The following is a 27,389-nucleotide window of genomic DNA, read 5'->3' on the forward strand; positions in this document are numbered from 1 at the left end:
TGCCTGTTTTCATTTTTGTCAAGTACTACACCCAGGTATGTCACAGTGTGTTTTATGGGAATCTCACTCAGCTCTACCAGATCACAGTGCTTCAGGGGAAACAGCACAGATTTGATAAGGTTCATTGTCAAACCAGAGACCTCAGAAAATTCCTTGATGCAGTGCACAGCTGTGTCAAGTTCATTTTGATTGGACAGAAAAATTGTTGTGTCATCCGCTAATTGAGCTAATTTGAATTCTCTACCTAACGCCATTATACCCTGAAAGTGGCTTCTTTTAATATGTGTTGCCATGACCTGTGTGACCAGCAAGAACAAAAATGGACTTAATGGGCGTCCTTGTCTGATTCCACGACTGATATTAAATCTGGGCGTTGTACCATTTGTTACCTTAATGGAGCTGTTAATTCCTTTATAAAGTGTTTTTAATGCCCTTAGAAATCTATTTCCAAAGCTAAAGCTTTCAGTGACTTTAAAAATAAACTGGTGACTGACTGTATCAAATTTATAAAAGTCAACAAATAGAATACAAATTTCATCTGGTATAATTTCATTATAATCTATCAAATCTAATATCAGACGAATATTATTAGCAATGCTCCTTCCTGGCATAAACCCAGGTTGTTCATCATCAATAATATCAGCTAGTCCTGTTTTTAATCTTTTGGCAAAGGGGAAAGTGAACTGCTTTGCATCATTATTCAATAGACTAATGCTTAACTTATCTTTTTTTTGGCTTTGGGATTAGTTTTATCAACCCCTGTCTCAGAGTGTGGGGGAGTTCCTCTTTCTCTATAGCCTCTTCAAACAGTCCAACTAAAAATGGAACAATTGATTGTTTAAAGCATTTATAAAATTACCCTATTAACCCGTCATTCCCCGGAGCTTTGTTATCCTTAAGGGCGTCAATACATTTTTGCACCTCTGTTATACTTATTTTCTGATCACATCTTAATTGGAAAACTTCAGTTATTCTTCTACTATCTGGTTGTATGGTTTGAAGGAATAATGTCATCTTATCTTGGTTCAAGGGGTCAGCCCGATACAGCTTCTCATAAAAGCTCACTACATATTGTGAAACTAATTTTTCATCTTCACATACAATATCATTAATTTTAAGTTTGCTCAGGGAAGATATTTCATGATTTCTTTTTTCTAAATTGAAGAAATATTTTGGGCACTTTTCCCCCTGTTCAAGCCATTTCCTTCTGGATCTGATGAAGGCACCTCCAGCCTTTTCCTTATAAATATTATCCAATTTAGTCTGCAAGTAATCCCATTCTTCCACTTCATTGCTGGTGGGGTCAGTTTTCTCTGATAATAGAATAATTTGGGTGATAAGGTGTAGTTCTTTTTCTTTATTGTATCTGCTGATCCTTCTGCTTAATCGTATGGCTATGTTTCTTATTTCATATTTCATTAGTTCCCAATATGGCCCAAATTTTTTTAGCATGTTTGCTTGTCGCCAGCATTTATCAATGATTTTTTTGGCTTTCCTTTACAAATTCTTTATTTTTCAACAGCATTTGGTTTAATTTCTCTCTTTGACTTCTGCCTATCAGATCCAACATGGAATTGAATTGTTCTAGCTTTGCGATCTGTCAGTATTGTGGGTTCTATTTTGATTAAGTTTCCCTTATTTTCTAGTTCTGCTGACATTAACCAAAAATCTATGTGGGATTGGAGGGATCTGTCCTTATTGCTCCAAGTGTATACTTTTTCCTGTAGGTGTCTGTCTCCATATGTCAATCAAGCTCATTCTGAGGCAAATATTTTCCAATTCTGTCATATGTTTGGTTCTGGGAGGCCATCTATCCAAGGTTTCATCAAATACTGTGTTGAAAACTCTTCTCCATAAGATTCCAGCAGAGGAAAACAATGTCAGCTTTGACATCACCATGACGACCATAACGACGCCGTGACATCACCTTGACAACCATAATGAGGTTGATGCAGAGCTGCAGAAAGAGACCTGACTGACAGTTTCACCAGCCAATCAGACAATCCACCATACACACACACACACACACACACACACACACACACTGATAGGGTGGCAGACACATTGATAGGATGAGCTGTCCCTCATCACTGGACTAGCAAAGGCCCGCCCCTTTACTGAGGAAGCAGCTCTGATTGGCTTTGAGTGAACACGGTTAGTCAGTTTACTGAAACTTTATAATTTAATTTTAGGTTTGACTAAAATCTAATGTGGGTTACATTAGATTTTTATTATATTAGATTATACTAGATCAGGGCCACTCAGGTTCAGACAGCTCAGGGGCCACGCAACAAAACTCAGCTGTGTCCGAGGGCCACAAGCTAAACATGGCTGTCCTGTTTTTTCACAGGCTACACGACTAGTCTAAAAATGAATGAAACACACAGAAAACAGCTCCATTTCCATCCAAGGCCAAACCTCACTGAATAAAAGATTGTCCTACAATGATTCATGATGAAATGATCAAGTTGCTCAGAGGTTAAAGGGCCTTTCACACAGCGGGCGGTTTGGGCGCAGAGCAGCATGCACTTCCAAATCCACACACCTCCTGTCCGTGTAGTAAATCATTTGCTTCAGTTTACAACAGTATTGGTCTGTGATTGCAGAAAAAAAGAAAAAAGAATTTCGCCTATAGTGGAAAGCAAAAACATCATATATCTCTGCCAGTTTTTAAACACACCTGGTTTTCCCAAATTGTCCCAATTCTCTCTCCATGGTTGGTCTTTTTAAAATGAGCTCCCAGTAGGCCTGCAGTCTGCTGTCCCACAGCTCTGCACACAGAGAGACAGCCACAGTGAGGCTTTCCTCCATTGTTGATGTGCCGTTCTGCCAAAATCCGCCAGATTTTTTTCTGATTCCACTCTTCCCTCCTATTGGACGTGCCGAGGTGATGTCAGAGGATGCTGCGCCCAAGTTAAAACATTTTCAACTTGGGCATGCGCTATGTGAAAGCCCTGTAATACTGAAATTAGCCCATATCACACTCCCACACCTCCTCCCGCCTCCTGACACTACCGCGACCAGTGTGGGCTTGTACATCAGCCATGTAAGCTTTGTAATAATTAGAATAATAATATTTTTATTATATGACAGTGGCGGGCTGGGGGTTGAGTAGCCCTGTACTAGATTACTAAGGTGATGTTGCAAAAAACCCCAAAAAACAAACAAACAAACAAACAAAAAAAACCCACACACACATAGATAACAGCAAGTTATTATAAGTTTTATTCAAAACTAAAAAAAGTCATCAGGTTGCAATTTAAATACTAATTAAAATTAACAACATACACTATATATCTATTTTTATGCTTATGTTCTATATGTGATGCATAAACAACAGTAATAGTAATGGCTTATTCCTGACACATTTACATCTTAAAGTGGTAGCATATCCAACACACAGTCATGCAGTTTGTAGATTACAGCCCACAGAGGTCAGATTATCACATGCCGTTTGTTTTGTGAGTCTGCAGCTCAGTGCAGCACAGTGTGAAGCTAATCCAGCAGATTACAACAGGATTCATGTTAAACTTCACACAAACTTTTCTTCCAGGAACAAAACTCCTAAATGTGAAGTTCATACGAAGGAGATCTTCCAACTTTCACTGGAAACAGAAGAGTCACATGACCTTGGCCTCGTGTTTAGCCTGATAATGATCCATAACTTATGGATTTAATAATGAATAATCTTATAATTGAAGTGCCTGGTTTCTATTATCAGTCAGTATTTATTTGTAGTGGAAAGAGTAACACAATTTAATCAAGCCATACCGCTTCATCTGTCATAGCTCGTCAAATTGCATATCAAGTCAAATTCCCAGAATTCTCTCTGACTGGATGTCTGGGCTCCGCCTAAGTCAGCTGCCAGTTCTCCTCCCTGTGGGCGGAGCCTCTCTACGCTCCAGCGTTGTTGCTGTCCACTGTCGTCAGGCGGCTCATGGCGTGCTCGGCCCGGCTCGTCCCGTTCTCCTCCCTCCGCGGAGGTTTCCTGCATCGGGAAGCGATGGTCAGTAACATTTCAAACTCCTAACCCTAAACCTGTTTACACTGACACCTGCAAAGAGCTCAGGACCAACTCTGTTTCATGAACATGAATCATGATTCTTGGCTAAAGAGGCATCACATATCACATTGTTGCTTTCAATCTAAACACAGTGCATATGATATGAAGTGTAAAAAAAATAAATAAAATAAAAAAAATTAACCAAATTTATAAAGCAGCTGTTCTTTGTGAATATTCATCAAATTCTTCATCACAGATCCAGTCTCTGTGACTTTATAGTTTGCAGAAAGTAAAATGTCCCACCTGACCTGGACCCTCAAAGCAGGCAAGGAAAAAAACAAAATCCAGAAGCCAAAAGGAGAACAAAGAGGAAAGGACCAGAGAGAGAGGGAAGTCCTCAGGCAGGATGCCCCAAAGTCGAGGGGTCCTGACGGCAAAAGCACAGTCACCTGTAGATTTAAACTTGGCCACAAAGGCCAACCTGAGGATCTGAGGCTGTGAACTGGCTCATATCTGGTCAACATTTCTCCGGTTTCTGCCAGAGAGGAGGGAGTTACAGGAGGCTAGAGAAGATTAATGCATGGATTACCTTCTCCAGGTCAGAGTGTGAGAGGTAAGGTAAGGTAAGGTAACTTTATTTGTACCCAAGGGTAGATTTGGTTGCAGTTAAGAGTTGGCTGCTTACACACAAACAGACAACATTTACAACATCGACAGAGACAGTGACATAACAGTGACAAAAAGCACTGGTTTAATTCTGGAAGGAAGTAGGACTGTACAACTTTTAAATCTGGGGAAGAAAACGCAAGTCTGAAACAAATTCAACTCCCAAATTTCTGGCAGCCAGCTTCACATCAGCAGTCAAGGGGCAAAGGCTGCTCTTTTTGGGGACTGAATGATATGATTTTTGATTTTGACTTATTGAGTTGAAGATAATTTTGTGCCACCCAGCTGTTGATATCACTGATACGACCTGTGGCAGCAGCAAGGCTTTCTGGGCCATTAAGTCTCAAGGAAAATCATATCTGTGTGGATGATGTGGCCAAGTGGAAGCACCTTGCAGAACACCACAGGTATAGTGAGCTGTAGAAGATGGTTAATTACCATGATGACTGTGTAGGTTCTTTCTAAAAGGTATGAATAAAACCATCCTCATGCCGTGTCCTTGATGCCAACCCAGGTTTTGAGGCGGTTAGTTTCAATGGCAGGAAATACTGTGAGGAAGGCAGTTTCTGCGGTTTGTAAAGCTCTAAAACATGACTGACATATAAAAGCCATAAGTTGAGCAGAAACCACCTTTTATAAAACTTTTGATAAAAATGGTCTAAAATTGTTAAGAATAGAGGGCTTAAGGTTAGGTTTCTTTAAAGAGTTTGGGCCACAGCATGTTTAAAAATAAATGTTAAAATTCCTGTCTCTAAGGAGCTATTAATAATCAATAAAATACTGGGCCCAACTGTGTCAATAACCTCTTTAAGGAATTTGGAGGGGATAATATCAAGGCTGCAAGTGGTTGTGATGATTTCATATGGGATATGATTTAAGCTAAAAAGGCTAAGGCTAAAATGGCTATGAATGTCCCTAGTGAATGTAAAACACTGTCTGGGGGGTCATTTGTTGCATTAAATCCTCGACTCTATTTATAAAAAAAAAAAAATCAAAAAAAAATCTCATGCACCTCTTGTGAGGTGTTGGTAAGATGACAGGTAGAGACGGTGATGACTGAGTCTATTATCTTGAATAAAATTATTGGATTTGAAAGATTTACTGAAATTAAATCAGAGAAAAAGGATGTTTGTGCTTCTTTAACTATAATAATTTTTCATTTTATCTTTCCCTATATAAAATACATTTAAACCTATTTTATTTTTCATTTGCTCTCCTTTTTCTTACAGATCCCCGTTAACTCCTGAGTGGCTTCGTTTAACCAGAGCTGCAGTGTTCACCTGAACTTTTTGTCTTTGTAGGACCGTCACCAGTTACCAGTATCCAGTTACCAGTTACCAGTGTCCAGTTACCAGTCACCAGTTACTGGTTACCGGTACCAGTTAATACTGTCCAGTTACCAGTTACCAGTTATTAATGCCAGTTACCCATGTCTAGTTTCCAGTCACATGTTAACAGTTACGAGTCACCAGTTACCAATCACCGGGTAGCAATTACCAGTTACTAGTGTCCAGTTACCCGTCACTAGTTACCAGTTTCCATTCTCCAGTCACCAGCGACCAGTCACCAGTTATCAGTGTCCAGTTACTAGTTACCAGTGTCCTTTCACCAGTTATCGTGTCTCAGAGTGGAAAACGATGCCGTGAGCTCTGTTTCATGTCCCAGGTGCTCATGGTCCTGTCGTCATGTCCCAGGTGCGTCATGTCCCAGGTGCTCATGGTCCTGTCGTCATGTCCCAGGTGCTCATGGTCCTGTCGTCATGTCCCAGGTGCGTCATGTCCCAGGTGCTCATGGTCCTGTTGTCATGTCCCAGGTGCGTCATGTCCCAGGTGCGTCATGTCCCAGGTGCTCATGGTCCTGTTGTCATGTCCCAGGTGCTCATGGTCCCGCCTCTGACATGTCAGAAATGCACCTCAGTGTGTCAGGGCTGGGGTTCTTGTGGGTGGTTCTTGTGGGTGGTTCTTGTGGTTGGTTCTTGTGGTTGGTTCTTGTGGTTGGTTCTTGTGGTTGGTTCTTGTAGGTGGTTCTTGTGGGTGGTTCTTGTGGTTGGTTCTTGTAGGTGGTTCTTGTGGGTGGTTCTTGTGGTTGGTTCTTGTAGGTGGTTCTTGTGGGTGGTTCTTGTGGTTGGTTCTTGTGGTTGGTTCTTGTGGGTGGTTCTTGTGGGTGGTTCTTGTGGTTGGTTCTTGTGGTTGGTTCATGTGGGTGGTTCTTGTGGGTGGTTCTTGTGGGTGGTTCTTGTGGTTGGTTCTTGTGGTTGGTTCTTGTGGTTGGTTCTTGCTGCTCTGGTGCTGCAAACGACGGCTGACCCAGCTGAGATTCAGTTTGACTGAGACGATTCTTGCAGCTGGAAAACTGGCGTGGCTTTGAGATCAGACCAGACGGTGTAAGAAAGTGGATTCTACCAGTTGACTCTGCATCACAAACATTAAAGTGACGTCTTGCTGTTTGTTAGCAACTGACAGCGTTTTTTTTTTTTTTGTTTGTTTTTTTTCCCTTGGTGTTCTCATCATGTCTTACTTCAGTTTAGTCAGTGAGCCTCTTCATTATCCTCACCTGAGAACAACTACAACACCTAGAAAACTCCTCAAGACTCAGACCTCTTCCCAGATGAATTAAACATAATGAAATTAATAATGATTAATTTTTAAATAAAACATATTGAAGAATAAATGGATTTACTGTGAAGACGAGCAGCAGCTGCTCATTAAAAACAAACATGAATCAAACACGAAGGAGACACAAATAGAAGAAAGGTACAGCTTTTTTCATTTTCCTGATGGAAGAGAGGGTGTCCTGCTGCAGGGGGACAGTCACATGTGCAAAAACAAAAATATCCAACCTTTACCTGGGCAGCCGGTCCACCTGCTCCTCCACCGAGTCTGACCAAAACAAGACTTTAGAAAATAAAAGTCTTATTATTATTTAAAACCACGTTGGAATCACAGGGTGCAGCTGAATCACTTCATTGTTTCTTTTTGCTTCTTTATTTTGATCCACGTTGTCTTCTCTAAGAAATATTCTCTCTAATAATCTAATAATCCTGCTCTAATAATCCAGCTGCTGGATTTCCCTTTGTTTCCTTTGTGTTTTATCTTTGATCCAGAAGCATTTTCTTGTTTCTACGACGACAAACTTTACATTTTGTAACAAGAAATCCCAGACTCACCCCTTCACACAGACTCACCCCCTCACACACACTCACCCCCTCACAGAGTCACCCCTTCACACAGACTCACCCCCTCACACACACTCACCCCCTCACAGAGTCACCCCTTCACACAGACTCACCCCTTCACACACACTCACCCCCTCACACACACTCACCCCGTCACACAGACTCATCCCCTCACACACACTCACCCCGTCACACAGACTCACCCCCTCACACAGACTCACCCCTTCACACAGACTCACCCCTTCACACAGACTCACCCCCTCACACAGACTCACCCCCTCACACACACTCACCCCCTCACACACACTCACCCCCTCACACACACTCACCCCCTCACAGACTCACCCCCTCACACAGACTCACCCCCTCATGGGGACTGACCTGCTCCTGGCCCTGGCGGCGGTGGCGGCGGCGGCGAGCAGCAGCAGTGAGGCTCCGCCCACCAGGCTGAGCAGCAGCAGCTGCCTCCACCAGGCCCTGAGCTCCGGGACAGCAGAGGGCGCCACTGCAGGACAAGAGGCATCTGATCTGCTTTGATCTCTTTGTTTTGTTTACTTTGTTTACTTTGTTTACTTTGTTTACTTTGTTGATTGTGTGAGGAAATGTTTCAAAACTTAAAACTGAATCTGAATGAACAAAATATTCTCTTCATGTTTTATGAGCCAATCAGGTGAGAGACCTTTGACCTTTGACCTTTGACCCTCAGGTCTTCAGGGAGTTTGTGCCGTAATCCCAAATATTTGTAACAATAAAGAATCTGAAAGGTCGTCACATCCAAACCATCAACAGAAACACTGTGTCATGTGATTCATGGAATCCCCCCCCCCCCCCCCCCCCCCCCCCCCCCCTCAGAGCCTGTGAGTCGGCAGAGCCCCGCCCCCTGAGCCTGGCTTATTAGATCAGGCTATTTATAGGAGAGGGGGGGCTGATAGCATCCAGCAGACAGACACACACATACATACATATATGTCTGAGTGTGTGTGTGTGTGTGTGTGTGAGTGTGTGTGTGTGTGTGTGTGTGTGTGTGTGTGTGTGTGTGTGTGTGTGTGTGTGTGTGTGTGAGTGTGTGTGAGTGTGTGTGTGTGTGTGTGTGTGAGTGTGTGTGTGTGTGAGTGTGTGTGTGTGTGTGTGTGTGTGTGTGTGTGTGTGAGTGTGTGTGTGTGTGTGTGTGAGTGTGTGTGTGTGTGAGTGTGTGTGTGTGTGTGTGTGTGTGTGTGTGTGTGTGTGTGTCTGAGTGTGTGTGTGTGTGTGTGTGTGTGTGTGTGTGTGTGTGTGTGTGTGTGTGATATCAGAGAATCTGTTCAAACACAAACAACCAGAAGAGTTTAGAATTGATTTTCTGTTTTTAACGTTGAGACACGACAGAGAGACAGAGCACTCACACACACACACACACACACACACACACAGTCACACACACACACACACACACAGTCACACACACACACACACACACACACACACACACACACACACACACACAAGACTAATTACTTCCTACAGGAGCTGGATCTTAATTCTTTCTGACACAGTCTGAATTATCTGAAACACAGCAGCCAGAACAGCCTGCTGACACACACACACACACACACACACACACACACACACACACACACACACACACACACACACACACACTCACACACACACACACACACACACACACACACACACACTCACACACACACACACATTAGTGAAGCTGACAGGCCGCCGGGGAGACAGACTGTCATATCAAAGAAGGAAGTGCTCAGCCTGTGTGTGTGTGTGTGTGTGTGTGTGTCTGTGTTTGTATGTGTGTGTGTGTGTGTGTGTGTGTGTGTGTGTGTGTGTGTGTGTGTGTGTGTCTGTGTTTGTATGTGTGTGTGTGTGTGTGTGTGTGTGTGTGTGTGTGTGTGTGTGTGTGTGTGTGTCTGTGTTTGTATGTGTGTGTGTGTGTGTGTGTGAGTGTGAGTGTGTGTGTGTGTGTGTGTGTGTCTGTGTTTGTATGTGTGTGTGTGTGTGTGTGTGTGTGTGTGTGTGTGTGTGTGTGTGTGTCTGTGTTTGTATGTGTGTGTGTGTGTGTGTGTGTGTGTGTGTGTGTGTCTGTGTTTGTATGTGTGTGTGTGTGTGTGTGTGAGTGTGAGTGTGTGTGTGTGTGTGTGTGTGTGTGTGTTTGTATGTGTGTGTGTGTGTGTGTGTGTGTGTGTGTGTGTGTGTGTGTGTGTGTGACACTATAGATTCTCTACAGTTTGGATGTTCCAAACACTTTTCAAAATAAAAGGCCTGTATAACTCAAATATAACCCAGCAGCGTCTAAAATACACAATAAAAGCCCCTGTCAGGTGATTGGTCAGCTCAGTGTTTGGTTTTGTTTCACCTGAGCCTCATTGGCCCTCCCAGCTTCTCACACCTGTCCTGAGGATCACACCTGTCCCGGGGATCACACCTGTCCTAAGGATCACACCTGTCCCGAGGATCACACCTGTCCCGGGGATCACACCTGTCCTGAGGATCACACCTGTCCCGGGGATCACACCTGTCCTGAGGATCACACCTGTCCTGAGGATCACACCTGTCCCGGGGATCACACCTGTCCTGAGGATCACACCTGTCCCGGGGATCACACCTGTCCCGAGGATCACACCTGTCCTGAGGATCACACCTGTCCCGGGGATCACACCTGTCCTGGGGATCACACCTGTCCTGAGGATCACACCTGTCCTGAGGATCACACCTGTCCTGAGGATCACACCTGTCCTGAGGATCACACCTGTCCCGAGGATCACACCTGTCCCGGGGATCACACCTGTCCCGGGGATCACACCTGTCCTGAGGATCACACCTGTCCTGAGGATCACACCTGTCCCGGGGATCACACCTGTCCTGAGGATCACAGCCCTGATTGGTCTGTTTCCTCAGCCAATCCGCTGCCTTGTCAGCCGTGTGATTGTCCCCCAGGAGGCTCCGTGTGCGGGACGTCCCGCTCGTGTAAACACACCTGTGGTCATGATTCACAGGTGGGTGGGGCCTATTTGCATATTCATGATCTAATGAGGGCGAGATTTAGGCAAAAGGGATGTTTTAATGTAAACATGTGATACTGACGAACAGAGAGGGAAACTTTAAATGACATCATCATATCTAAGAGCTCTGATTGGTCAAACGCTGCTGATGTCACAACTCAGAAACACCTGCCTTCCTGCCTTCACCTCCTTTTCCTCCCCCACTTCCTGTCTGGGTTGAATGTTACAACGCAGGTCAGTGATTGGTCATATGGATCCTGCTGGGCGGGGAGGGGGCGTGTCTGACCTGAAGTGGGCGTCGGCTCTGTGTGATTTAACGTGATGATTGGACGGTAGCTCCTCGCTCCGGCTCTTCTCAGCATTTCTTTCCCTGTTTCCTCTGTGGGTTTTGGGAGTTTCTGCCTCCAGGGGGCGTCGTCCTGTTTACCTGGTCACACACCTTAAGGTCCGTAAAGAGGCTGCAGCCAGAATCTGAGGATCTGAATAAAGTGGGACCTCCTCCTCTAACCTGAGCTCTAATCAAACAGGGTGTAATCTCTGTGCCTCTGGATGAGTTAAATCCTGGAAATGACTTGGATTACACTTAGCTAGCCCCCCCGCTGCCTGTCAGTCAGGCTTTCCACCCACTCAGACTGAACTTATTCCTAATCCTAATCCCTCCCACAGGACAGAGGAAACACGGCTGATGCACTGACTCGTTAAACATTTAAACATTTAAACAGCGAAACACAGGAAGACGCTGAGCCCCCCCCCCCCGAGCCCTCCTCCCCGAGCCCTCCTCCCCGAGCTGCAGTGTCTTTTAATTGAGAGTGTGTGTGTGTTGTGTGTGTGTTGTGTGTTGTGTGTGTGTGTGTGTTTGTGTGTGTTGTGTGTTCAGGTGTGTCTCACCTGTGATGACCATGAGTCTGGGCGGGGGAGGGGGAGGGGGAGGTGGAGGGGGGGGCGGAGGCAACAGGAAGTAAGGACGGCAGCGGCAGCTCAGCTCCACGGCGCCACCTGGACACGCCCACTGCACTTCCACCTGACTCACCTGAGAGAGCAAAGAAGAAGAAAGGAAGCTGTTTTATTGTCTCACACACACACACACACACACACACACACACACACACACACACTTGGGCATCATGGTCTTAAAGAATGAAACTGATTTTCTGGCTCTAAATAAAATAATAATAATAATAATAATAATAATAATAAATAAATCTTTAGCATCAGCAGGTCAGTGTTAAAATGCTAATGGGAACCTTTATATTTACTATTATTTAATATTATATTTAATATATTTATATTTAATATTATTACCAATATCCATTGAATGATCCGTCCTTTACGCTCTGAGTCTGTCCACTGATGTCCTCCCTGCTGTGGAACGTGTTGCCTTCTCTTGTGATGCAGTTCTTACCATCAATCAATCAATCAATCAATCAAGCTGACCGTGTAGAAAAGTCACAGTGAAACGCTGCAGCTTGACCAACACTCGCGCTGAGATGCTTCACATCTTCTTTGACTTTCTGAAGTCATTTCCAAACATTTTGCTGATGTCATCGTTTGTCCGTCTGTCCTTTTGCACTTTTTTAACTTTTTTTTACCACTGATTTTTTCTTCCCTGTTTGTTGGCTCAGACTGGTATCAGACTCTGTTTCTGACTGGTTGTGTTTCTGTGGCTCAGCTGGTCTGTTCTTGTTTCTGATTTTGTGCCGTGGGTCCAGGCTGATTCTGACTCTGAGTCTGAGTCTGAGTCTGAGTCTGAGTCTGACTCTGAGTCTGACTCTGACTCTGAGTCTGAGTCTGAGTCTGAGTCTGAGTCTGAGTCTGACTCTGAGTCTGACTCTGACTCTGAGTCTGACTCTAACTCTGACTCTGACTGAGTCTGAGTCGGAGTCTGAGTCCATCTCAGCAGAGGGTTTGGGTTCGCTTGGCTCAGCTTCCTCATCTCTCTCATTCAGAGACCCAACGTCTTTACACCCTGACAGGAGAAAGTCTTCACATGTCCGGACCTGATCAGCTGATCATCACTGATGAAGGGCGAGGTGTTCGATATCGTGACCCTGTCAGCTGGTGCAGTCAGTAAACCGCCTTGCTTCCAACCTCATCAACAAAAACCATGGCGGCTGTACGTCCCTGCAAACTGAGCCCTGAACCCGAAACCCTGAACCCGAAACTTTGAACACCGAAACTGAAATCTTGAACCCGAAACCCTGAACCCTGAATCTTAACTTCCAGCTGGATTTACATTACAGTGGTGCCTCGTTTACCGCGGGAGTTACGTTCTAAAAATAACCCACAATAGGCGAAATCCGCGAAGTAGTCAGCTTTATTTTTTACAATTATTCTAGATGTTTTAAGGCTGTAAAAGCCCTCACTACACACTTTATACACTTTTCTCAGACAGGCATTAACATTTTCTCACTTTTCTCTCTTGTTTAAACTCTCAAAGTTCAAACCTTCGTAGAAAAATAAGTCCAGTATTATAGAATGAACGCATTCTGTACTGTACAGGAGACACGGCACGGAGGAGACTGATTGACAATGGTCTACAGTCCCTTAGCCAATCAGGACGCAGAACACAATGCACGGCTCAGCCTTAGCCAATCAGGACGCAGAACACAATGCACGGGCTCAGCCTTAGCCAATCAGGACGCAGAACACAATGCGCTGTAAAAAAAAAAAAAAAAAAAAAAAAAAAAAGCATGCAAAATTGCGCTAAAAAAATCCGCGAAACAGCGAAGCGGTGACCGGCGTTAGAGCGAGGGACCAAGCAGCTATCAGAGACTAAAACTGTAACCCCGAACAAATACAGAAAAAATAGATAAAAAGTGAAGAAAAAAACATTCAACCAGCACGCAACGAGCATCCACTCACTCATCCTCCACTCAGAGAGAGAGGCGGTTACCATGGTAACCACCGATGCCCTGCAACTGACGGGTTGTGTTTTATAAATCCTGGTTTTGATCCTGATCAACAAATTTACAGCACAAGTTGTGCTGTAAATGATTCAAACTGATTTACTGCTCAGGTCACCGTGTGTGTGTGTGTGTGTGTGTGTGTGTGTGTGTGTGTGTGTGTGTGTGTGTGTTAGCTGATGTTACTATAGAGCTTTATTCAGGCTTCACTCCTGCACAAAGAAATATGTGCAGAAAGTAACAGGAAAAGTAACAGAGACCCACTGTCGTGCGTGCGCGCGTGCATGTCAGCGCGCGCGTTGTGGTCTTCTCACATGCTTGAAAACAAAGATTATCAATAACATGGAGGCTTTCCATAATAAATCCTTAACATTAAAGTGCTTACTAAAGTGTGTTTTAGCGGAGCAGAGCAGAGCAGAGGTGTGTGTGTGTGTGTGTGTGTGTGTGTGTGTGTGTGTGTGTGTGTGTGTGTGTGTGTGTGTGTGTGTGTTTCAGGTGAAGACCCACCTGGAGGAGCAGCAGCAGCAGGAGACGCGGTCCGGACCGCGGAGGGGGCGGCATCCCGTTTTGCTCTGGTTCACCTCGGACTCAGCGGAGCCGCCCGGACCCGAACCCGAACCCGGACCGGGACCCACTCGTCATCCCAGGGGGGGAGGGGTGCTGCGGTGTGTTTGGGGTCGGATCGGGGGGAGGGGGTGTGGAGGCACGCAGCCTCCCGCATCCGAAGCTTGCAGGAGTTTGTTTTGTGTCCGTCCCGCAGGAAGAATCCCGCAGCTCTGCAGCTCCGCCCCGCACGGAGGAGAGAAGGAGGCGTGTGTGTGTGTGTGTGTGTGTGTGTGTGTGTGTGTGTGTGTGTGTGTGTGTGTGTGTGTGTGTGTGTGTGCAAAGTTGCTGCTTTCAGTTGTTAAATGAGAGCAGACGCCACCTTTTTAAAAGCCTCTCTGGGAAAACAGGTTGAAGTGACGCAGGTTCCTTTTTAAAATGTTGACAGGAAATCAAGAAAACTGATTCCACTTACTAACTCCTGCTTTTATGATTTTATAATATTATTCCGGAATTATCCCTGAAATGCATTAAAACAAAAGATAACATGTTCAGTTCATATTAACGTATTTTCTGTCATTTCCACATGAGACCTGCTTTAAGAGATTTGAGGAAACATTTTGCCTTCAGTTCAAATGAAGAGTTTCATGTTGCAGCACAGAGATTATTAATGAAGACAGAGATTATTAATGAAGACAGAGATTATTAATGAAGACAGAGATTATTAAAGGTGTGTGTTTGTGACCTGGAGATTAACAGGCATCTTTATCAGACTGACTCACGATCAGCTCAGTTTAACCCCTTCAGCTCTGCTGCACCCTCTCCTGTCCCCTTCAGGTGTTCATCTGCACTCTTTATCAGCTCCACCTGTCTAATCCAACCAATCTAATCTAATCTAATCCAGATGTGGTGCCATACAGTTTCCTCTCCTGCTGCCTGTAACGCTCAGCTTGTCTTGTTGTCACGGTAACAGAGGTGTTCATTCACGTCTATGTTTGGCATTGAGCTCATAGTTAGTGCTGCACTTTACTGACAGCTGTTTCTGTTGGAGCTGCTGAGCTGAGCTGCATCAGGAGGAGGTGCTGCAGCTCAGGAGGAGGAGGCGCTGCAGCTCAGGAGGAGGAGGCGCTGCAGCTCGGGAGGAGGAGGCGCTGCAGCTCAGGAGGAGGAGGCGCTGCAGCTCGGGAGGAGGAGGCGCTGCAGCTCGGGAGGAGGCGCTGCAGCTCAGGACGAGGCGCTGCAGCTCAGAACGAGGCACTGCAGCTCGGGAGGAGGAGGCGCTGCAGCTCGGGAGGAGGAGGCGCTGCAGCTCAGGAGGAGGAGGCGCTGCAGCTCAGGAGGAGACGCTGCAGCTCGGGAGGAGGAGACGCTGCAGCTCGGGAGGAGGAGACGCTGCAGCTCAGGAGGAGACGCTGCAGCTCGGGAGGAGGAGACGCTGCAGCTCGGGAGGAGGAGGCGCTGCAGCTCGGGAGGAGGAGGCGCTGCAGCTCGGGAGGAGGAGGCGCTGCAGCTCAGGAGGAGGAGACGCTGCAGCTCAGGAGGAGGCGCTGCAGCTCAGGAGGAGGAGGCGCTGCAGCTCCACTTTGTCAGCTTCACCTCATTAGATGTTTTATCACCACCTGCAGGGTCGTTTTAAAGTGAAGCGCCCTCTAGTGGTCATGTACATAACAACTCTGTGATGTACTGAGGGCTGGCTGAGGCAGCAGACACACACACACACACACACACACACACACACACACACACACACACACAAGCAAGCGCGCGCGTGCTTATTCAGGGGGGAGAAAGGGGGAGAACATTAGTGGGATCAAGACAAAGATCCAGTGGAAGGCACAGCCGTAAGCAAGGCCAACAGGTACAGCAGGACCAGGTGCAGCAGGACCAGGTACAGCAGGACCAGGTACAGCAGGTACAGCAGGACCAGGTACAGCAGGTACAGCAGGACCAGGTACAGCAGGTACAGCAGGACCAGGTACAGCAGGACCAGGTACAGCAGGTACAGCAGGACCAGGTACAGCAGGTACAGCAGGACCAGGTACAGCAGGTGCAGCAGGACCAGGTACAGCAGGACCAGGTACAGCAGGTACAGCAGGACCAGGTACAGCAGGTACAGCAGGACCAGGTACAGCAGGTACAGCAGGACCAGGTACAGCAGGTACAGCAGGACCAGGTACAGCAGGACCAGGTACAGCAGGTACAGCAGGACCAGGTACAGCAGGTACAGCAGGACCAGGTACAGCAGGACCAGGTACAGCAGGACCAGGTACAGCAGGTACAGCAGGACCAGGTACAGCAGGTACAACAGGACCAGGTACAGCAGGTACAGCAGGACCAGGTACAGCAGGACCAGGTACAGCAGGTACAGCAGGACCAGGTACAGCAGGTGCAGCAGGACCAGGTACAGCAGGACCAGGTACAGCAGGTACAGCAGGACCAGGTACAGCAGGTACAGCAGGTACAGCAGGACCAGGTACAGCAGGTGCAGCAGGACCAGGTACAGCAGGACCAGGTACAGAAGGTACAACAGGACCAGGTACAGCAGGTACAGCAGGTACAACAGGTACAGCAGGTGCAGCAGGACCAGGTACAGCAGGTACAGCAGGACCATGTGCAGCAGGACCAGGTACAGCAGGTACAGCAGGACCAGGTGCAGCAGGACCAGGTACAGCAGGTACAGCAGGACCAGGCACAGCAGGACCAGGTACAGCAGGTACAGCAGGTACAACAGGACCAGGTACAGCAGGACCAGGTGCAGCAGGACCAGGTACAGCAGGTACAGCAGGACCAGGTACAGCAGGACCAGGTACAGCAGGTACAGCAGGTACAGCAGGACCAGGTGCAGCAGGACCAGGTGTAGCAGGTGTAGCAGGTACAGCAGAACCAGGTGCACTGATGCAGTGACACAGACACAAACCACTCACACACAGAGCTGGTGGGCCAATCAGCACGCAGCTGACCTGAGATCAGAGCAGAGTTTGTTTTTACATTGCAAACAGCCGCTAGCTGACATTAGCTAACATTAGCCGACATTAGCTGACATTAGCTGACATTAGCTAACATTAGCCGACATTAGCCGACATTAGCGACATTAGCCGACATTAGCGACATTAGCCGACATTAGCCGACATTAGCCGACATTAGCTGACATTAGCTGACTTTAGCTAACATTACATTACGGCTACAGTCTTCACCAGCAGAAGCTGCGAGGGTTAGGGTTAGGGTTTAGGGGTCAGGGTTAGGGTTAGGGTTAGGGTTTAGGGGTCAGGGTTAGGGTTAGGGTTAGGGTTTAGGGGTCAGGGTTAGGGTTATGGTACGGAGGGTTAGGGTTAGGGTTTAGGGGTCAGGGTTAGGGTTTGGGGGTCAGGGTTAGGGTTAGGGTTTAGGGGTCAGGGTTAGGGTTTAGGGGTCAGGGTTAGGGTTTAGGGTTTAGGGGTCAGGGTTTGGGTACAGAGGTTGTTTGATGTTTATTCTTCTCATATGAAACTGTTTTATGTCGACAGGCTGACAAACGCAGAGCGAAGCGATCAACAAAAGATGCTCTCCCTGCTCCGCCCCTCTCCACACTGACACACAGGTGCACAGGTGTAACTCTGAAACAGCACCACGGCCACGCCCACGTGACGGGCCAGCTACCGTAAAGGACATGATAAATGTGCAACATAAACAGTATTCACATACCATTCACATGTGGCATATGGCTCCAACACAAACTGCTTTTAAATGTTTTAGATTTTGTTTTTTATGTTTTACACGTTTTACATGTTTAAAATGTTTTAAAGTTTAACATGTTAAAATGTTACATTTAAACTATTTTAAACATTTTAAATGTGTTAAATGTTGTGGTTTCTCTGATCATGCTGCTGTGATGAAGCTGGTCCAGAGTCAGTAGATAAAACCTGAACCTGGAAACTGTCTCGGGACTTAATATGACATCACGATGTATGAAATCACCTCCATTAGCCGTCTCTGATGGCCGCGCTGGCGCCGCCGTGGCAATAATTAAACGCCCGTAACGACACAACTGACAGGCGGCTCCGTGGAGAGCGAGGGATTAGAGCGAGCCACCTGCTGGACGGCCCCCAGGGGCCCGCCATCCTCCACGCCCCGTTTCCTGAGGAACCCTGGAACCCTTCCAATCCATCCTCCAGTCTGCACCGAGCCCCCCCGACCCCTGGACCCCTGTGTGGCAGTTTGAGGAATTGTGTGTGTGTGTGTGTGTGTGTGTGTGTGTGTGCTCTGCTCTGTGTTAGGGTTAGGGTTAGGGTTAGGGTTAGGGATAACCCCGAAATTTACTGTAAATTCTAGTTCAGATTGCAAACATGAGCATGCAGATCTTTTCTATTTGATGTAATTCTGCAGCCATAAAACAAAACAATGGCATCTTGGCTTTGAATATAAACACCTGCTGTGTGTGTGTGTGTGTGTGTGTGTGTGTGTGTGTGTGTGTGTGTGTGTGCGTGTGTGTGTGCGTGTGTGTGTTTGTGAAGAGGTATCTAGTGATATGTGGGTCAGGGTGTGTGTGTGTCCTGCTGACTCCCACTGGAAAAAAAAAAAAAACAGGCCAAAGAGAAACGACAAAGGCCTGTCACAACACCATCCATCACCCCACTGCGCACACACACACACACACACACACACACGCACACACACACACACACACACACACACACACACACACACACACACACACACACGCACACCTTCTCCCCAGGCCAGGAGGGCTGCAGGTTGGCGTCCCTGTGCTGCGATAAGAGATGGGTCTCCATGGAGCCGAGCAGCTGTCCAATCAGAGAGCAGCTCAGCTGCTGCAGCCGTGCAGCATTCATCACTTTTATGAAGCTGATCCAGGATCCGCAGAACTCAGGGATCCTTCCATTTAAACACAAGAAATCTGATTCAGTATAATTTAAAAAATACTTTTGGCCTAATTTTAGATCATTTCTTTTATTCTTTTGCCTATTGTTCGTAATTCCCTGGTAGTTCAGATGGGCGTCTGCAGCTCTGGGACATGAAAAGGTTTTAGAGGCGCTGGGATAACAGCTGTTCCAGGATCAGTCCAGACTCCTTGTCAAAGATTCAGAAATACAGGGTTTCCACAAAGTCTCTTTACAATTTAAAAAATCTATTACAAAAGCAATTGATGAGATATGTTAATCAGATTTGTTCTATCTACTCAGTGGCTATCAAAGTTTTTAAACGTGTGTATGCATGCAAACATGCTTCTGTGTATTTCAGCTAAAGATCACTGAGGCCACCACTGATGAGGCTCTGCTGCAGCCGACATGGCAAGACATCGACCACCGTCTGGATGTGCTTCGTGCAGCTAATGGTGCCCATATAGAGGTGTATTAAATGAGACAAAAAAAAACAAAAAAACATCTACTCCTCATTTTGTAATAATTTCCACAGATTTGTTTATTCATTTGCTTTTGTAATAAATTTGTTAAATTGTAAAGAGACACGAGTGCAGGGGCCCTTGAGGCTCCGCGGTAACACAAGAATTAGTTTAAATGTTTTTCTGTTTCTTCTTCAGACTTCAGTCGTGTGGACTAGAGATGAAAAGTTGCTGCTAGGTGTAAATGTGCGTGTGTGTGTGTGTGTGTAAATGGGTTGGAAAATGGCTGGATTTCCTTTACCAGTGTTTCTTCCTGAACAAGCGTAAACTCTGTGCCTTAGCTTTGAATCTGCTGACTCAGCTTCATGCATGAAGAACAGCTGATGTTGATGTGTGTGACTCCGCCTCTTCCTGTCCTTCCGCTAACTCGATCCGGCGGCGGCCTGACAGAAACACGGCGTGGCTCGCGGCAGCCCTCGGCTCTCAGGCTGATTTCATTAGTGCCGATAAGCCTTGCTGCAAGATTTCATTTAGATCGACGAGGCCATTTGTCTGCTGACTGTGACCTGCTGAAGGACACCGCTGCTCACATGGAGCCCTGCTCCCCCAGACCCCCAGACCCTCAGACCCCCGGACCCCCAGACCCTCAGACCCCCGGACCCCCAGACCCTCAGACCCCCGGACCCCCAGACCATCAGACCTTCAGACCCCCAGACCCTCAGACCCTCAGACCCCCGGACCCCCAGACCTCCAGACCCTCAGATCCTCAGACCCTCAGACCCCCAGACCCTCAGATCCTCAGACCCTCAGACCCCCAGACCCTCAGATCCTCAGACCCCCAGACCATCAGACCCTCAGACCCCCAGACCCCCAGACCCTCAGACCCCCAGACCTCCAGACCCTCAGACCCCCAGACCCCCAGACCCTCAGATCCTCAGACCCTCAGACCCCCAGACCCTCAGACCCCCGGACCCCCAGACCATCAGACCCTCAGACCCCCAGACCCCCAGACCCTCAGACCCTCAGACCCCCAGACCCCCAGACCCCCGGACCCCCAGACCATCAGACCCTCAGACCCCCAGACCCCCAGACCCTCAGATCCTCAGACCCCCAGACCCTCAGACCCCCAGACCCTCAGACCCTCAGACCCTCAGATCCCCGGACCCCCGGACCCCCAGACCCTCAGACCCCCGGACCCCCAGACCATCAGACCCTCAGACCCCCAGACCCCCAGACCCTCAGATCCTCAGACCCCCAGACCCTCAGACCCTCAGACCCCCAGACCCTCAGACCCTCAGACCCCCAGACCCTCAGACCATCAGACCCTCAGACCCTCAGACCCTCAGACCCCCAGACGATCAGACCCCCAGACGCCTAGACCTGCAGACCTTCAGACCTTCAGACCACAAATACAAAACAAGAGGAGGTCAGTCAGTGGAGGTCAGACTGACCCAGCAGCGGCTGGACTGTCAGACACTTTTCAAATTAAATTACTTTTTAATTCAAATATAAAACAGCTCAGTATAGAAAATACATTCTGTACTTATTTGTTGTTGTTTTATAGACATTTGTAAATGTAAATCAGTTATTAATCTGGTGGCAGTGGAGGGAGGCTTGTGCATGAAACACATAAAACCATTTAAAGACAGCCTGAAACACACGGTCGTAATAATAAAGATTAAAAAGACGTAATAAATAGTAAAGACACTGTCATGATTTTGGACGTAATTTTGAAGGACTCTGTGTTTCTTGTGCATTTCCTGTTGTATTTTGTATTTCTGTGTGTATCCTCATCGTATCCCTTCACTTCCGCCAGTTCCTGCCAGTAATCAGTCACTCCTGTTCTCCGTCAGTGGATAAGCAGCTCCTGGTGAAGTCACTATTTGCCAGATTGTCTTGAAGTCCTCATGCTGAGCTTTCCAGCATTTGAAAAATAAATTAAATATTGTTGTTACCACCTGGTGTTGCCTTCAGGGTCGTCATATAAACTCCAGAACTATACAGGAAGTTGCCCAGAGCAGACAGCAGGTCCAACATTTTTCACTAAAATAACGCCAATGTGACTGCACCCAAACATATTTTCTAAATTTTTGTCTGAACCCACCCCAGCGGGTTCAGACGGGGTCGGGTATCCGCACTCTAGCTGAAATATGGAAACAATTCAATGCCTTCATTGTCATTGCACAGTGTACACTGTAATTGGTCTCTTCAATGGATCACATAAAAAACACATACACATGAAAGGCTATAATTAATAGAAGTTTAAAATATAGAGTCTGTAGTAAGACAAGTCTATAAACAAAGACAATACAAACATATTGTACATTCCTGCACATACTGCACATGCCAGAGCATATCACACATACCGGAAATAGTGTGTGGTCAGTTATTAGAGTTAAGTTCTCTAATGGCATTTGGATTAAAAAAAAACAAAAAAAAACCTGTTCTTGTATCTGGAGGTGCAAGTGCAAGGAGAAAAGGTGGTGAAAAGGTGGTGTCCAGGGTGTGATGAGTCTCTGATATTTGTTGCCCAGCAAAGGCACCATGTTCTGTAAATATCCTCTGGTGTTTGCAACCGAGTGCCAATGATTTTTTTGTGCTGATTTAATTACACTCTGAAGAGCTTTCTTGTCTGCTGTAGGTGAGAATGCTTTCCGTGTAGCACTCGTAGAAAGAAAGAAGAATGTGGTACGATAAGTCCAGCTTTTTCATTGCCTAAAGGAAATACAGCCGCGGTGGTGCTTTCTTTACCGGAGGTGATGTTTGTCCACGTGAGGTCCTGTGAGACATGTGCACCCAGGATTTTAAAGGAGGGCTCTCTCCACTGGGCCTCCTCTGGGAGCTGGTTCCTCCTTCTGTCTCCTTTGTTTTGGGGATGTTGAGTGCCAGGTTGTTGGTGGAGCACCAATCCGTCAGTCTGCAGACCTCATCCCTGTATGCAGATTCATCACCGTTGTGTATCAGGCCAACTACAGTTGTGTCATCTGCAAATTTGATTATGGTATTTGTGCTGTGAGCTGGTGTGCAGTCATGTGCAAAGTGAAAACAGGAGAGGATCCTTGTGTGGCCCCAGTGTTGATTATCAGGAAGGAAGAATGGTGAGTCCCCATCCTGACCATCTGTGAACGGTTGGTTAAAAAGTCTGGACCCACTGAACCCCCTAGTCTGGACTACAGGGTTCATGCCATGGAGCGCCCTCCTGACATCATCAGTGCTGGCAGTGTCGGGCTGTCAGATGTTGTTATCAGCCTATTCCTGGTGTCTGCATTGTTCACCTCAAGGTGAGCAAAGAAATTATTCAGCTCCTCTGCTAGAGAGTCACTGCTGCTCATTGTCATTGCTGACTTTGTACTTTGTAAGTTGCTGGATGCCTTCCCATGCCCACTGTGGGTCTCTGTCATTAAAATGTCCGTCTATCTTCTGCCTGTTGTCTGCCTTAGCCCCCCTGATGGCTCTCTTCAGGTTGGACCTGGCAGTTATGTTCCAGCAGCAGAGGTTTAATGTCCCTAGTCTTATTGTTTGGAAAGGACCTGATGCATTTTTCAACTGTAACACAATCTACACAGTAGATTACACTTTATGTAAGACAGGACAGTGGCTGTGTAGTCATCTATAGTCTGTTGTTCTCAGCTTTATGTAGATTTGCTGGTCAACAAACAAACAAACACACCACAACACAAAAACAAAAATCAACCAGAGCAAAGCCGCTGTGTGCTTGCATGCCCCCCATTGCAGCATTTCTAATGTATCTGGAAAACCAGAAGCATGACGGTGTTCCTCCTGTGGCTCCTTGGCAGGTGAACAGCAGCTGCTGCCCTGCAACTCCAAAACACAACAAGAGCAACTGCAGCTGGACACACAAACTAAAAGAAAAGTTCTCCAGAGCCTGGAAATGGATGAGCAAACTCCAGGAGATGGAATGGATGTTTATCTGGATGCTGATTTGTTATAGATGCAGAGTTCCAGAAGTTTCCACTGTCAACCAGACAGGTGCGACAAACTGAGCCGCTTCCTCTGTTTGTTTGTTTTTTCTATGCTCTGTTGACTTGTTCTGTACCAGTTAGCAAATCCTGCAGAGGAACTAGAGATTTCACAACATAGAATCAAAATGAATCTCTGGTTGAAACAGCCGCCTTATAATGTTCTGCTTCTGCATACGCAGATCGAAATGTTTCCATGACGTCAGCAGATTGAGATGTTTCCATGACGTCAGCAGATTGAGATGTTTCCATGACGTCAGCAGATTGAGATGTTTCCATGACGTTAGCATGATGTGGTTTATATCAGTGGTGCTGCAGGTCGTCGGCGTCGGTAGAATCCAAACTCACACCAATGTCAGTATGAAGATGCAAAATGTCTGACAGTCTGGAGATACCTGAACACATCACATAATTTAATTTAACATCAAGTTACTAAGGGGTCAGAGGTTAATTATTTTCACTAAGGGAACTTGCTTTTTGTCTCTATAACTGAGGCGAAACTAACCCTAATGCAAACAAATGGGATTTGATCAGCCCAGTGGGTCAAGTGTGTGAACGGCCAAAACACTTGACACCACAGAGAATTAGCTTGTGCGATCTTTGAAAATTGAAAATAAAAAGCCTTTATTTTTCTGTTAATTTGTCTATTTAGGTTATGCACAGGTCATTAATGAATTTTAAACCCAAATCAAATCAAAAACCTGATCCCAAGCAACTGAAAATAATCTTAGTATTATATAAGCACAAAACCACAATTAGATCCCTATTTACTCTCAAACTAGGCCAAAAGCATCCTTAATCCCAACCTTAACCCGTTTAGAGTAGAATTGTAGCCATAATTTGACTCAGACCCAGATTCAGAACTACTGAATAATAACCTTTATATTAAACAACCAACAATAGGTGCAGCCAATCAGATGGGAGAAAGGGCCTCAATCTTTTGTAACATACAAAAGCTATGAGGATGATGTGATCGCATAAAACTAAACCAACAGTGACAGGTCCTGCCACCCGGGCATCAGGAGTAGCCACATGGTTATTACTCACTAACGCTGTATAACTGCTGGTCGTTGCATTAATATCCTACAACAGAACAGACATAGGATTATTATAAAGAGAAAATTTGCTGCGCACGGGTGCACACGGATACCATTAATATCTTAATGTAGGATATTTACATAAAACGCCCCGATGGATCAGGTTAATCTCATTTGAACAACAGATTTCCCGAGCATTTATATGGGCTACGCAAACTTCAATCAACATCATAAAAATTAATCCACAGACCACCAAAGTAACGTTTGACTGTTTAATCAACTTAAAATGACTCTGGCACGGTTGGAGGGGGTGTGCTCCAGTACGGTACGGGCGCTCATGCACGAGCACGTGCACGGTCATGCATGCAGCGCGTGAATGTGGATACGACGTAAATCATGTCGTCCTCCTGCTTCTGCAAAATAGTTTAATGCGCGCAGCGCGATTAACTGCAAATTGCAGCATTGCAAAATCAATAATCAACTGATAATAATAATCAACCAGATCCGGCAGACCTGACCGGGTGGCCACGCCCACTGCGCGGGGCTGGCCAGCACCGAGCAGGCACCGCTCCCCCAAAATTTCACAATGTTTCGACGTCATCATAAGTCAGTATAGTTCAAATACATTCATCATGTCTTCCTTTTAACTAAAAGACGTTTTTGTTCCTTTTAATCAGACATGGGATGTTTATTTACCTTGACAGTTTCGGAGGTAACTTCCTCCTTCAGAAAGCGTCCAGCTGACAGCCGGAGCGGCACCTGTCAGATCCAGCAGACCTGACCTGACCGGGTGGCCGTGCACACCGACGGGTCTGCCGGATCTGACAGGTGTGCGGTTAGAGATGCCAAGACCCGCCTTACGTTGCTGCTGATTGGTTTATATTGCGTGGTACTTTCCGTGGTTGGTTAAATTTAGGCACAAAGGACTGATGACTTGGTCTGGGATTGGTTATCTTGGTCAGTCAATCAGAGTTACTCAAACTACGGCAAGCTGCGAGGACCAAAGTTTATTATCATGAAAAAATAAATATAGAGTATTGAATGGGGAAATATAAGTGCAAGAAATGTCAAGTGTGGCGTGTGGGGTGAGAATGGGTCAAACTGCGTGACTGTCACACTCAAAGCGTGACACTTGGCAGCTCTGCCTATAACCCTAACCCTTCTCTCACTCTAACCTTAACCCTCACCTCCTTTCCTCACCCTGACCCTAACATCTAAATCCACACCCTAAAACCAAACCAAATAGGGCCTTCCCACAAAGAGATACCGCAACATCCCCTATCCCAGGGCAGAGTTTCCCAATACTGTGCGGCTGGCATGAGAGAGAGCACCTCCCTCTGATCCATCTGCTCATTACTTCCTAAATCACAACCCTCACCAAGGCCCCCATAAGGGAAGCAAGTACTCACAACATTACTTGCTGTGTGTGAGTTGTGTGAGTTGTGTGTTGTGTGTGAGTTTACTCTGCAGTTTACCTACACCTGAGGGACAAGGGGCACACCTGAAGACCACAACATCCATATTCTGGACAGGGAGGACAGGTGGTTGGAAAGAGTGAAAGAGGCCAAACCATCAGTCAACAGAGGAGGAGGCCTCAAACACCAGGTGACAACGACCACACAGGTGAGACACCTGGGATTCCCTGCCAGTCAGTCAGAACTGAAGAAGCTTCTTGGAGGAGAAGCGAAACGTCTTCAAAAACCAGGCCAGCTGACCTTGATTTTAACTTTACTTGCATATCGTGACCTGGATGACTGAGAATCTCCACAGACATACATTCATTTGATCTCTTTTGGGCATTTGGGAAGGATTTTCTTCATCAGCTCCAAATACAAAAAATCTGCAAAATAATCCTCATCTTATTTCTAAAGCGATTTTACTGCTTTGAGGGATTTTTCTGGAAAGAGTACAAATAAGTTGGAATGATAATAAAAATGTTGACATAAAAACAAGATTTGATCTGAGTGACTCAGTTTGATGAGATGCCTGAGGACAGAAGCTCATTTCCCACAGTGCATTACAACAGAAACAGGATGGAAACAAAGGTTGAGCGGCGCTGGCCCCTGCTGTCTGCACACTGTCACTGCTTTATTTTTAACCTTTCACCTCCCAAACACACACACACACACACACACACACACACACACACACACACACACACACACAGGTCTAAAATTCTCTCTGAGCAAATTTGATTTCTTTGAAAAACATAAGAAAAAGGTCATGAGCAACTTCATAAGAAAATGACCCCCACCTCTCTCTCTCTCTCTCTCTCTCTCTCTCTCTCTCTCTCCCTCTCTCTTTCTTTTTAGCTAATTTCCAGGGATATTTCTGTATGTTTTTACAAAATTCTTGCAAAATTTCAGGTCATTTTTTGCTAAGTTGCTGAATGTTTTTGAAAAGAAATCAAGCCAGTCTGTTCAGGTTTCAAAGGGTTAAATGTTTGAGAAAGGCGAACACATTTAAACACAAGAAATCTGATGCTTCTTGTTCAGAGAGGAAACACCTGGAAGTCGCCATAAGTTCCAAATCTTCAAATCATAAAACACACACACACACACACACACACACACACACACACACACACAGTGTGGCTAAAAAGAACAAAATACCTGTGATATTTATTAAAATGGTTTGTAATCAGCCTCTGAAACCTGAAGATGGGTTTTCATGTTCCTGATTGTCTTTACTTTATTTTACAGCGTGTTCAGTGTGTCTGTAGGCAGTGCATGACTGGAA

General features: G+C 46.2%; 1 protein-coding gene across 1 annotated transcript; it reads left to right on the forward strand.

Moving 5' to 3' along the window:
• The first annotated feature begins 19,052 nt into the window (after positions 1-19,052).
• Positions 19,053-21,011, forward strand: LOC115356545 (proteoglycan 4-like). The gene is made up of 2 exons (XM_030047758.1): positions 19,053-19,111; positions 20,660-21,011. The coding sequence occupies exons 1-2, from the start codon at positions 19,053-19,055 to the stop codon at positions 21,009-21,011; spliced, it is 411 nt and encodes a 136-aa protein (XP_029903618.1).
• The last annotated feature ends 6,378 nt before the right edge of the window (positions 21,012-27,389 follow it).

Source organism: Myripristis murdjan, chromosome 24 (assembly GCF_902150065.1).
Source record: "Myripristis murdjan chromosome 24, fMyrMur1.1, whole genome shotgun sequence".
Lineage (NCBI taxonomy): Eukaryota > Metazoa > Chordata > Actinopteri > Holocentriformes > Holocentridae > Myripristis > Myripristis murdjan.

Excerpts from the sequence above, each read along its gene's own strand:
- LOC115356545 (XM_030047758.1), top strand. The coding sequence starts at position 19,053 with ATGGGTCTCCATGGAGCCGAGCAGCTGTCCAATCAGAGAGCAGCTCAG. Across the intron at positions 19,112-20,659 it reads GCAGCTCAGCTGCTGCAGCC|ACCCCCAGACCCCCAGACCC; the intron begins GTGCAGCATTCA and ends TCAGACCCTCAG.